Here is a 13,524-nt window from a genome sequence, read left to right as displayed (position 1 = left end):
TATAATATATATATATATATATATATATATATATATATATATATATAATATATATATATATATATATATATATATATATATATATATATATATATATATATATATATATATATATATATATATATATATATATATATATATATATATATATATATATATATATATATATTATATATATATATATATATATATAAATATATATATATATATATAAATATATATATATATATAAATATATATATATATATATAAATATATATATATATATATAAATTAATATAATATATAATATTATATTATATAATATTATATATATATAATATATATAATATATATATATATATATAAATATATATATATATATATAAATATATATATATATATATATAAATATATATATATATATATAAATATATATATATATATATAAATATATATATATATATATAAATATATATATATATATATAAATATATATATATATATATAAATATATATATATATATATAAATATATATATATATATATATAAATATATATATATATATATAAATATATATATATATATATAAATATATATATATATATATAAATATATATATATATATATAAATATATATATATATATATAAATATATATATATATATATAAATATATATATATATATATATATATATATATATATATATATATATATATATATATATATATAAACTGGAAAATTCAATTTGCATAAATAACACTCTCCTAACATCTAGGTCAGTTAATAAATTTACAGGCTGTATTGGGTGTAGTTTATCATGACAACAGCGCTAGGGGAGTCATCATATCTTTGAATAGACCAACGGGTTCTTGTGCAAACACACACACGCATATACATACAAATGTCTAAAAGTGTAAAATCTATATTTTCTTTTCTTTTCTTTCTGTTTTTCTGTCTAGATAACCATGAGCAAATTCTCCCAAATAAAAATGCCGAACCAAATATTCCCATCAACAGACTAAGCTTGCATGAAAAGGAAACGGTTTTTGCAAAAGGGCAACCATTTTCAAAAGCGTCAGCACAGAATACCCTATCGTTAACCAAGCAGCAAGATGTAAGACTATTTATTATTATTATTCTGATTTGTGTGTGACTGAGTGTATTCATTAGTACTGGGAGATGGAGAAGTGGTTTCATTGATGGACATTGACTAGTAACAGAGAAAGGAGGTGGGTAGGGCTGGGTGCTTTGCTTGAAAAACGGATAGCAGTTAATGACAGGAAAGGCACCCAGCTGTAAAATGGCTTCAGTAATATGTGTTCAGCCAACTGATATTAGCATGGAAAAATGCATGTAAGAACAAATGATATGTGTATAGATAGATGTATCTAGGCTCTATGATTGATACAGACTTCCTGTTTTCAGGTGACCTAAATTTAAACTTTCCATCAAAATTTTCTCAAAGTTTATGTTCCAAACACTAGCATAATAATCACAATTTTGTTTCGTTTTTTTTTTCTTTTTTCTAATAAATTCTTCGTTATTTTCGAAATTAACAGAAGCGAAGACTGTATTTCAGCAGAAATATGGTAACAGAAGGATTAAGGCTAAAAGTCTGGGTTATTTCCTTTTTTTTTATTTCGCTGTCTTCTATAATACCCCAAAAGCACTGAAATTTTTCAAAAACTTCCTTGTATTTTTATTCTATGAATGAACAAAACATCTTTTTGAGTTCCACAAAGGCCTGATAGTTGTATTATATAATTTCCACAAGGTTTAAAGCTTAACATTTATAAAAAAAAAAAATCAATATTATCTTGTATACACAGAAAGGTGTATATGATTTCACTTCTTTTTCTGAGTTCTTGTTATCTGTTTTGGCATGGTTTCTACAACTAGATGTCCATCTTAATGCCAGCCACTTCACAGAGTGTACTGGATGTCCATCTTAATGCCAGCCACTTCACAGAGTGTACTGGATGCTTTATACATGGTACCAGCACAGGTGCTTTTTCTATGACACCAGCACAAGTGCTTTTATGTGTCACTGACATGGGTACGTTTTATGTGGTACCCATGCGGGTGCATCTAACATGCTTTTTACATGACACCAAAACAGGTGATACATATATGTGTATATACACACACACACACACACACACACACACACACACACATACATATATATATATATATATATATATATATATATATATATATATATATATATACATATATATATTCATTCATGGGTAAATATATTTTTATATTTGTATAGTGTATGATATGTATAAAAGTTTATCCTTATTTTGTATCATTAGTCTTTTTTTTTTTGTATAGTAATCTATTTTTGTTATTTCTGCAGCAAAGAAACATCAGTCTGTCTGTCTGTCTGTCTCTCTCTCTCTCTCTCTCTCTCTCTCTCTCTCTCTTACACACACACATTCATTCATTCTCTTTCTCGTTCACTTTTATGTAGTATCCAGAGGATAAAGACCTTCTTTCTGTAACCAATTTAAAACCAATTCCTTCTGAAGCAAAGAACTCTCTGAAAGAAAGGTTTGTGTTTGCTTACTCAATTAAAGCTGACTTGAGGCTACACAACAATAACTAGAAAGTATTTTGAACTTAGGAGGGATCTCATGTCCCTTAGGGCTTGTGAGTCTTAAATTGCTGGAGCATAGCTTTAATTCAATGGCAGTGGGTGAAGGAGACTTAAACCTTCTACTCTGAGAAAGCAGTCATTTGACAAAAGCAACAACTAACCTATCATCTCAGATCATATTCCCATGTGACCTGGTATTTGTGAGTCAACAAAGGAGCCAGTATGTGGCTGTTCAACCTGCTAGTTGTTGTTGTTGGCACTCCGTCGCTTACGACGTCGAGGGTTCCAGTTGATCCGATCAACGGAACAGCCTGCTCGTGAAATTAACGTGCAAGTGGCTGAGCACTCCACAGACATGTATACTCTTAACGTAGTTCTCGGGGATATTCAGCGTGACACAGAGTGTGACAAGGCTGACCCTTTGAATTACAGGCACAACAGAAACAGGAAGTAAGAGTGAGAGAAAGTTGTGGTGAAAGAGTACAGCAGGGTTCGCTACCATCCCCTGCCGGAGCCACGTGGGGCTTTTAGGTGCTTTTCGCTCAATAAACACTCACAACGCTCGGTCTGGGAATCGAAACCGCAATCCTATGACCGCGAGTCCGCTGCCCTAACCACTGGGCCATTGCGTCTCCACTTAATATTTATACACAGCTGCTATTTAGATTAAATATTTCATAGCTTTTACACATGAATGTTTGTACACCATGTGTGTGTTCATACATTTTCAGTGTTATCCTTTGGCATCTTTCCAGCCATTACAGTCCTATTGCCGATACAATTAGAACCAGGACTCCACAAACTACAGTGAAGCTCCACCGAACTACTCCTTTACCATTAGGTGACGATCACAACAGACATCTCAGCTCAGCTCATGGGACACTACCTGAAGAGGCTGGCAATAAAATCAACAGAACAAGTGGACCACAAAGAGGTATCATTATCAACATCATCATCATCATCATTATTACTACCATCATCATTATCATCTTCATGCCATTGTGATCACCCCAACACTGCCGTCATGGTTACTATCTTCGTTATTATCACCATCTTCATCATTATCACCATCACCACCACTATCATCATCATCACCATGATATTCCAGTCTTAATTTTATATTTCTTCAGGACAACACTGAAGATTCTTAACCTGTTAAAAATAACAGTCAAGTCTTCTCGAGATCCCATTTTACTATCTTAGAAAACGGAAGGACACACCAGTCAATGTAGTCATTAATTTAATCTCTTTTACTCTTTTACTTGTTTCGGTCATTTGACTGCGGCCATGCTGGAGCACTGCCTTTAGTTGAGCAAATCGACCCCAGGACTTATTCTTTGTAAGCCTAGTACTTATTCTATTGATTCTCTTTTGCCGAACCGCTAAGTTACAGGGACATAAACACACCAGCATCGGTTGTCAAACGATGTTGGGGGGAACAAACACAGACACACAAACATCTACACACTGCTGTTTCTAGCAGGTCAAGCAAACACCTAGTACTCCCCACCTGGTTAGCTTACTGACATGGACAGTGGAGCTGGTGATGGTGATAGTTATACTGATGATGATGATGATGATGGTGATGTTTGCATTTTTTTCTTGGCGATGTCAGTGTTGTTGTTGATGTTGTCTGCATGTGATTGCATTTGAAGTTGAGATGTTGATGTTATCATTGCAGCAAATATAGCTGGAGGCACTGATCATCCCAATTTCAACCCACTGATGGTAACAAAAGTCGACCCACTTAGCTTGTATACCAATAGGTACTCCTATTCAAGACAGCATGCGAAATTACTTCCTTATATGGACTCTTCAAAAATTAGGTATTTGTTATGGTTTGACTTGCTTTCTTGTTGTTTGACAATTGTATGCTTTCGTGTTGCTTTCTGTTCGTTTAGTTATTTTTGCTATCCTTACTAATTTCATCATTCTATTTTATAAATTGTGTTTTGTGAATAACAGCTTCATTGATTACAGGATTGCTGCAGATCAATAACCAGTTCACTGCATTGAGTGGCAAAGCAGAATATATATATTTCAGGTTAAGGCAGGACAAATATCACCATTTGTTTTGGAGTGTTTTTTTTTTGTTTTTGTTGTTGTTATTTTTTTTTTATTCCAGTGAACCAGTTTATTGAGTTTTGTTGCTGATGTTTTACCAAATCACGTCAGCAAGATGTATATATACTTTCTCACATGTAATGTTTATAGAAACGGGCATAGTTAGACCATTAAATATACTAAGAAATAGAAGAGTCAATATCACAACATAAGTAAAGATTATTTTGTTTAATGCTTGAGTATATAGTGTTATTTTAAAGTATACTGAAATATTTAATTACACACTCATTTAAATAGCTCCATTATCTATGATGTCTTTACAAAATGTCTATAATATTAAGTGAAGAATTATCAATCATCTGCAATTCTGATTATATTATGAGACAGTATATATATATATATATATATATATATATATATATATATATATATATATATATATATATATATATATACTTTTTCTATTTTCTCTCCCTGTTTATTTCTGTGTTCCTTTCTGTCGAAGAGCGTAGGCTTGAAATGTAAAAGACTTTCTCACTTCCCAAGCATTAAACTAATACATTTGTTTGTTGTTTACACACCCGTCTTCGTTGTTTGTTTTTTTTTTTATAAATTCTCACTATGTGTACATATATATATATATATATTTGTTTTGCAAGATTATTGATGTGAAATCGTGTGTTGAAACAGATATTGTTGTATTTGGGGATGGTCAAATATATAGTGCCTGTGTTTTTATTGGCTAAACTGGCAACATGACCATCCCTTCATGAAGTTAACACAACCTCTAATCGAATTTATACACACACACACACACCCATACACACACTTATACGGAACCACACAGTGTGGGATCATATCAAAATGCTTTGCTTAGAAACCTGCCTGCATTGAGAAAGCCACTGAATTTTGCTACATATGATGTAATCGCTAATGATGTATCTGAGAAAATTATTGAACTACGAGCATTTGCTGATTTCTAAAAATTGTCGAAATGACCAAACACTTCTTGTCTTAGCATCACTCAGTAAGACCTTATCAGTTATTCTCCAGTTATTTAAAGCTAAATATGGCTATGGTACATCAATACTTAGCAGTTTTCATCTCCACTCTGGGTCACCAGAAATATTGATTAGCTGGAAGCTATCCAGAGATATGTAAACTGGATGAATACACTCCGTCAGTCATTTACCATATCTTGAACATCTTGCTTCTCTGGTGATTGACACAAAACCTTTGACATATAACAGTTGACTTGTCTGAAGCCCACAAGATTATCCACCATCTTTACAACAACTTAGGCTATGCTTTTGAATTCAGTATCTTTACCATCTCTGGACACCCAGCTCAGCAACCATGACTTGCAGAACCATTTTTTTTTTTTCATGCTCAGAAGTGTTGATGCATGGAATAAACTACTTACATCACTTGTTAGCTGTCAGACCACTGCCTCCTTCAAAATTTCCATGCTTCCTGAAATTTTGCCAACACTACTCTTGATGTGCCATTTCCTCTTAATGGCTCTTTTACTGTTTATTTCTCTGCCTTTTGTGTTTTATTCTGTGTATTGTGCATGCGCTTTTAGCTGTCATTGCTGTCTTTCTTTTCTTGGCTGATTGTTTTCTGTCTTCTCTTTTACCCTTTTCTTACAACTTGCAGCAGACTTGAGCAACATATACAATAATCACATTATTACATGCACCAATATATATGCTTATATACTCACATATATGCATACACACACACACACACACACACACACACATATACCAAGGTGATGAAGGCTGATCTCAGGACACTGAAATTGGCGGGAGAGATGACAAAGGGTCATGGTGATAAGTGATACACAGTACTTGAGTACTCGTCTATACGAGCACATCGTGACTGAGGCTCTCAGAGCGCAATGTATATGCATGTTATGAACACAACTGAGTCCTCTTACCCTCATGCAGACAAATGGGTTCCTCTTCTGAGCCACTTTCTATTGACGTCTATTCCTCCGTTCTTGCTATTGCTAGTCGTTTCTCGTTCCATCCTCGCTTGCAATCTCTAACCCAATCATTACCCAATTTGCCATCACTTCCTATCTGCTATAATCCATAATCTCATAGGATGTAAGGAGGTCCCAAGAAAGTCCTTAATATATTGTGTCTGAATAAGAAAACAAATGTGGTGGTCACAGCTGGTATGCCTTTGATCATGTATCTACTCAATCAAAGCTGACCTGGCTGTTATCAAAGCTCATAACTTTCAAAGTCAACAAAGTGAAATAAATGTCTGGTTATGAGGAAGAAATCAATATACAATGTAGTAAAAATGATTATAGACAAAGACCAAGCTTAGTGCATATATTAACATAAAAATGGATATTTGAAACTACGATAAATTGGACAATACAAGATGTTTTATCGTCATTACTGCTTCGTCTCAAATTATCCTTGATCAAGTTGAACTAAAATTAAATGCTTCCCAGTTATGACCAACCAGTCTTTTATTCAGGTGTTGTTTACTTGAGACTATATTATCTAAAGGTAGCATGGATTGAAAGACATGCATACACAGGTGACTGCTGGCTTTTCATAAAAACAAAAACCCTTACCAAGACCTTGGAGAGGAATTTTTCAGTGCAGATCCATTGTATCATGAGACATACAAAAGGCCCTTTCTTTTTTGGAAGACAGTGAAGTTGATTTGAGGGCGATTAGGTTGTACAATTACATAAAAGCTATCATCATCATCATCAACATTTATCATCTGTTTTCCATGCTGGCATGGGTTGGATGGCTTGATAGGAACTGGCAAGGTCAGGGGTCATACCATGTTCAATAGTCTGTTTTGGCTTCGTTTCCATGGCTGGATGTCCTTCCTAATGCCAACCACTCTACTGAGTGTACTGAGTGCGCTTTACATGGCACCAGCACCCACACTAATGCTTTTTATGTGGCACCTTGGTTTTAGTATTGTGATTCTGTTGTGGTGGGCAGGTCTTCTCAAATGCAGCAATATGCTGCATATCTCAGTCCTCTGCCGTCTACTATTGAAGGTTAAGCATTTTGAGATCAGCCTTCAATGCAATATATTTTCTGTCTGACATTTTGCATAGTTCAACCTACACAAGTTAATGTGTGGAAAACAAAATGGGAATTTTGAAAGGAGTTTCTATAAAACTAGTTTTTTAAACATTGAATGCTTATGTAGGTTCACCAGAATAAAATAGTGATCAAAGAGATCTATAGATGAAAAGTGATTGAGAACCCCTGATGTAGATACTCCTGTGTTGGTCACGGTTGGGCTGGTTGGTGATAGTAGTAGTAGGTGTTATAGGAGTATCTGCAGAGTTAGATAGTTGGCCGGAGAACGAAGGGTCATTCACCCTAGTGAAGGCAGTGGTGACAGCACTGCTGCTCCTGATGATGATGACGTACAGCAGAGGTTCTCAATGTGGGTGGTGCCACTCACCCCCAAGGAGGTACTGGGTATATCAAAGGGTACATTAGGCTTTAGGGGGCAGTGAGGTAACATATTTGGCATACTAAATTTTACATATTGTAGTAATTATATTATACATGATAAAGCTAGCAATAGTTATTAAAATAATGTAAAACAAAAAAAAAATGGTCCAGCACCACTGATGTATAGTGTGTTCTACCTGTAGTAAACGTGATTGCAACAGGTGTTATTGATTGTTGTACTCTAACAATAAATGATGATGGTGTAGGTAATAGTAATAGCTGTAATAGAGTTAGTAGTAGCAGCAATAGCAGTAGTAATGTTGAAAACACTAGTAGAGCAAAAAAAATGTTTAATTGCTTTTCTAAATTCCTTCAAATATCTTGATTATTTTCAATAATTAATTGGAATTAATATCTCTGTCTTATTTATTTGTGTACTGTAGGTATAAGGTACACCTCTGAATCTTAGCAAAGAAATGTTGTAAAAACCTCTTAGGCATTGCTGTGTGGCAAGAAGTTTGCTTCCCAACCACATGCTTCCGGGTTCAGTCCCACAGCACGGCACCACAGGCGAGTGTCTTCTATTATACTCTCAGGTTGCTCAAAGCCCTGTGAGTGGATTTGGTAGATGGAAACTGAAAGAAACCCTTCATATATATATATATATATATATATACAGCAGTGCACCAGATTTCTTGATCCTTAATCATCTCCTTCGTAAGGTTCAGTGTCCTGAGATCAGCCTTCAGTTTTTCATCCCATGCCTCCCTGAGTCTCCCTCTTTCACAGGTTCTTTGCATGATAATTTTTGTTTTTCTCACACAGGCATAATGTATCCAGGACTACTTTATTTAACATATCCTTCATTCTTAGATAAAAAAAGAAAAAAAACAGTAGAAATTTATTTAAGAGAGATTTAATTTTTTGTTTTTAGCAGATCAAGTAACTATGTCAAGCAGTTATTCTCAGCATTTTGTTGCTCTGCACCTCTTTTCATGGAATGACATTTTACAAATGACTCCTCACAGTATTTTGCAGAAACACACAGCAATCAATTTTGCACAGTGATTTTAAATCTTCATTTTCATATACTATCTCATTCAGCTTGTTTGTACTTCTTTTTCAGACTTTTGCACGAACTAATACCTCTATTCTTTTATTCTTGTATTTGTTTCAATCATATGACTGTGGTTATGCTGGAGCACCGCTTTAGTCAAACAAGTTGACCTCCCAGGACTTATTCTTTGTAAGCCTAGTTCTTACCTGATCAGCCCTTCCTAATGCCAACCACTCCACAAAGTCCATTAGATAGTTCTGTCTACCAAATCCACTCACAAGGCTTTGGTCAATCTGAGGCTATAGTAGAAGACTCTTGCCCAAGTTACCACGCAGTGGGACTGAACCCGGAGACATGTGGTTGGTAAGCAAGCTACTTACCACACAGCCACTCCTCCACCTATTATATATATCAAAATAAGCAACAGGATATCCAGACGTGATGCAGTACGACCGTTTCAAGTGGCTCCATTTAATTGAACAATGCAATCATTACCACAGTTTAAATGCAGAGCTGTCCTCAGCTGCATAAATAAATAGAACTAATTTAAACAGTTGGACACATTTGTATAATTTTACTTAAATCCTCTAAGAGGGTAAGAAGACAGACAAAGTCCATTCATCATCAAAGTCCAATAATCATCATCAACCTTTAATGTTCGTTCTCCATGCTGGCATGGGTTGGACAGCTTGACTGGAACTGGCAAGGCCAGGAACTGCACTAGGTTCCATAGCCTTTTTTTGGCTTGGTTTCTACAGCCCTTCCTAATGCCAACCACTCCACAAAGTGCACTGAGTGCTTTTTTCACATGGCACCGTCACCAATGCTTTTTACATGGCACCAGCACCTGCACCAATGCTTTTTACATGGCACTTTGGTTTTAGGATCTTAATTCTGTCATATAATAATAATAATAACACCCAAACCAGTGAATTGTTCAACTGACTAAGTTATTTCATTTTCCTTTTGCAGATTACCACAAATAGAGCAAGATTCATCACAGTGCTTCCAACGCAAGTCTTCATTCCCGAACAAAGAAATTAATAGCAATGTACCTTGGTCATTGTTCAACAATGTGGCAAAATATCATTCACTTATAAAACGGGGTTATTCTCACACACGCATCTGGTGAATGAATGAAAGCCACAGTGCAGCATTTCAAACTAAACCACCTACTGATTACATTATTTAAATAATTTCATTCATTTTGTTTTATTCCACTTTTAAAAATTTTATTGGTGAGATGCTTTAAGTTTTTTTTTTTTTTGTTTTCTGATTTTTTTTTTTTTAATTGGCAGAATCATATTACATGGCAAATGTTTTGAAGTATCTGTTCCTGGTCTGTATGCTCTGAGTTCAAGCCCTATCAAGGTTACCTTTACTTTTCCAGGATTGATAGAATGAAGTACCAGTCAAGTACTGCAATCAATGCTGTCAACTAACCCCCACACACCACCCCACTTCACCCCTAAAATTGTTAGCTTTGTTCCTAAATGAAATACCCTGGAAGAATCATTAGAGCCATGAAAAGAATGTCTGTGGTATTTCATCTGGCCTTTTAAATTCTGAGTTCGAATCCCTCTGAGTTTGACTTAACATCCTGGGTCAATGAAATAATTGGGTCACGTACCAGGGTCAAGGGTATCGACTAACACCAACTCCCTTCAAAATTGCTATCCTTATACCTATATTAGAAACAGTTATTATTATATTTCTTTTAACTCGAGTTTTGCTGGAACTCCTGGAGTCCTGCACGCATAGCGAGCTTGCTTCCTACAGCCTATGATACCATTCTATCTGTTCTCTTCCACTATCTAAAACTTACCCAATGACTCTGGCCATGTTACCTTCTGAAACTGTCCCCAGAACCCCAACAATAATTGGCATCAGCTTCACCTTTTTCATTTTCCTCAATCAAGTTATCTCATATTTAAGAAGATTGTATATGTCTGTTTTTTTCGCCGGGAATCGTTAACAAGCTGGGCAAAATGTTTAGCAGCATTTCGTCCATTTTGACATTCTGAGTTCAAATTCCACCAGAGTCAACTTTGTCTTTCATACTTTCGGGGTCGATAAAATAAGTACCAGTCAAGTACTGGGATCGATGTAATCGACTAGTCCCCCTCCCTTAAAATTTCAGGCCCCTGTTCCTATAGAAGAAAGGATTGTTATTATTATTATTATTAAGGCAGTGAATTGGCAAAATATGCTATACAATAACTTCCTGGTTCTGTACATTCTGAGTTCAGTTCCTGCCAAAGTCGACTTTGCTTTTAAGTCCTTTTTAAGTTAATAAAATAAAGTACTAGTCAATTACTGGGGTCAATGTAATCACCTAGCATAACATACCATACCACATTATAATTTGTTGCTCTAGGTGAAATAAATGTCAGAGATGCTTTGCTCCATGTAAAAACTGTAGGAGCTACTCAGAGGTTTTGTAAGCTCTTCTAAATCCATTGCAATACTGGAAACCCTTTCATATCGTCAGCTGGTATATCAGGGTCACAAACATTTTGCGCCTTAGCCTGTATGCTTCACCTGAGTGGTGCAGCGAGGACTGAGCTAGGCTTCACCTCCAGAAGGGTTGGTTCCACTTGTGGTCTCTTATCAACCATAGCCATCTTGTACTAGTTTCACCTGCTGTACCTATTTCCCTGATGGCTTTCTTCAGTTGTCTGAGTTCCAGACTTACCTACAGTACATACATCACTGTTTCTAATCCTACAACATGTGCATCATTACTATTTTTGGAACCTTAAGATACACCGTGTTTAATGTTCTTTCTACAGTATGTAAGCCTTTGCTATTTCTTGCTCCATGAAATATGTAAATGTTATCATTTGATATTTTACTATATATATATATATTTTAATATTTGTAGTTCTATGAAATTAAACTTTTCTGTGATTTCTTACTGAGCCTCATATGCAATATGATTTCCTGTTCTACAGTGTATGTATTCTATTTAGAGCTTTAACTTTTTAGCATTTAAACCGGCCATATCCAACCAAAATATTCTACCTGTTTTATGTGCAAACTGGCCAGATCCAGCCTCTCACACATACCCTACAATGATATTCTAAAAATATACTATCTTGTCGTTGAAATCTTGAAGCTATGAGATAAAGCATGATTAATTCAAAGCAATGTGAATAAAATATGCTTTACATTTAACAGAAGAATCAGAATGTTAAAGGGTTAGCGTGTTGAGCTAGCAGAACCATTAGTGTGTCAGACAAAATGTTTTCAACTCTTCATGTTGCGTGTTCAAATCCCGCTGAGGTCAACTTTGCCTTTCATCCTCTCGGGATTGGTAAAGTTAGTACCAATGTCAATGTAATTGATTGTCTTCTCCCTATGACCTTGTACAAAAGCTAGAAAATAATTTTATTTATTACTTTACAAGATATCTATATAATGTCCTGATTTGTACAAGATATGTAATGTCTTATTCTATAAAACATGTAATAATTGATTTTATGCCCTACAAAACTTTTAGTATTATTTTCTGCTCTACTAAAGATTAAATATTATATGTTTGTCTATAAGATAAGCAATATGATTTAGTATTTATTATTTATTTGCTCTACAAAATAAGTATTATCATTTCCTGTTCCTAATCTACAAAATGTTTAATATGATTTTATGTTCTACCAAAGTATTTGATATGATTTTTTCCTTCTACAAAATGTGTGATATGATTTTCTGTTTCACAAGTTTAACTTGTATTATGATTTCCTGCTCTACAAAGTGTGTAATATAACATTGTTTCCTTTCAACAATATTATGATTTCTTTCTCTATAAGATATGTAATATGACTGATATCCTGTTCTGCATGATTTATTATTTATGATTTACTGCTCTACAAAATATATATAATGATTTCCTGTTTACAATGTATGCAATATGATTTTACTGCTCTACAAGCGATGAAATGTAATTTCTTGCTCTACAAAATGTGTGATATGATTTTTTTTTTTTGCTCTATAAGAGATATACCGAGATGTTTTCTTGCTTTAGAAAATATATAATATGATGTTTTGTTCTACAAATTATGTTATATGATTTCTTCCTCTACAAAATATATAATTTCCTACTCTACAAAATGAATCTCTTCGTTTTTTGTTTTATCTTTTCTTTTTATCAGAGTATGTTTTTTTAGAGAGAGAGAGAGAGAGAGAGACTTTGTGTGTTAGAGAATGATAGCATGTGTGTATGTTTGTGTTATGTTGGCATTAATATAAAGTGCTATGTGAAAAAAAAATCTCAGAAGTGGAGGTGTTGTGGAGGACAGCCTGAGTGAGAGAAGTGGGCTGTTTCACCACAAATAGTAGACAGGCATGAGTGGTGTCAGATGA

At 34.3% G+C, this 13,524-nt stretch overlaps 1 protein-coding gene across 5 annotated transcripts in view; it reads left to right on the top strand.

Annotated features, from left to right (window-relative positions):
• Positions 1–13,272, top strand: part of LOC106875308 (uncharacterized) — a 21,179-nt gene extending 7,907 nt beyond the window's left edge. For all 5 annotated transcript variants that reach the window (XM_089339006.1, XM_089339005.1, XM_052975399.2 and 2 more), the window contains 5 exons: positions 944–1,098; positions 2,464–2,543; positions 3,345–3,523; positions 4,271–4,415; positions 10,135–13,272. In XM_089339006.1, coding sequence (XP_089195132.1) covers positions 944–1,098; positions 2,464–2,543; positions 3,345–3,523; positions 4,271–4,415; positions 10,135–10,294 — 719 coding nt within the window. In that variant the 3' untranslated portion in view covers positions 10,295–13,272. The remainder of the gene's footprint in view (positions 1–943; positions 1,099–2,463; positions 2,544–3,344; positions 3,524–4,270; positions 4,416–10,134) is intronic.
• Positions 13,273–13,524: the final 252 nt, after the last annotated feature.

The sequence above is a fragment of the Octopus bimaculoides genome, chromosome 21 (assembly GCF_046866305.1).
Source record: "Octopus bimaculoides isolate indiv1 chromosome 21, ASM4686630v1, whole genome shotgun sequence".
Classification (NCBI taxonomy): domain Eukaryota; kingdom Metazoa; phylum Mollusca; class Cephalopoda; order Octopoda; family Octopodidae; genus Octopus; species Octopus bimaculoides.
The sequence above is the reverse complement of the archived record's forward strand: the minus strand, read 5'-3'. Positions and strand labels throughout refer to the sequence as shown.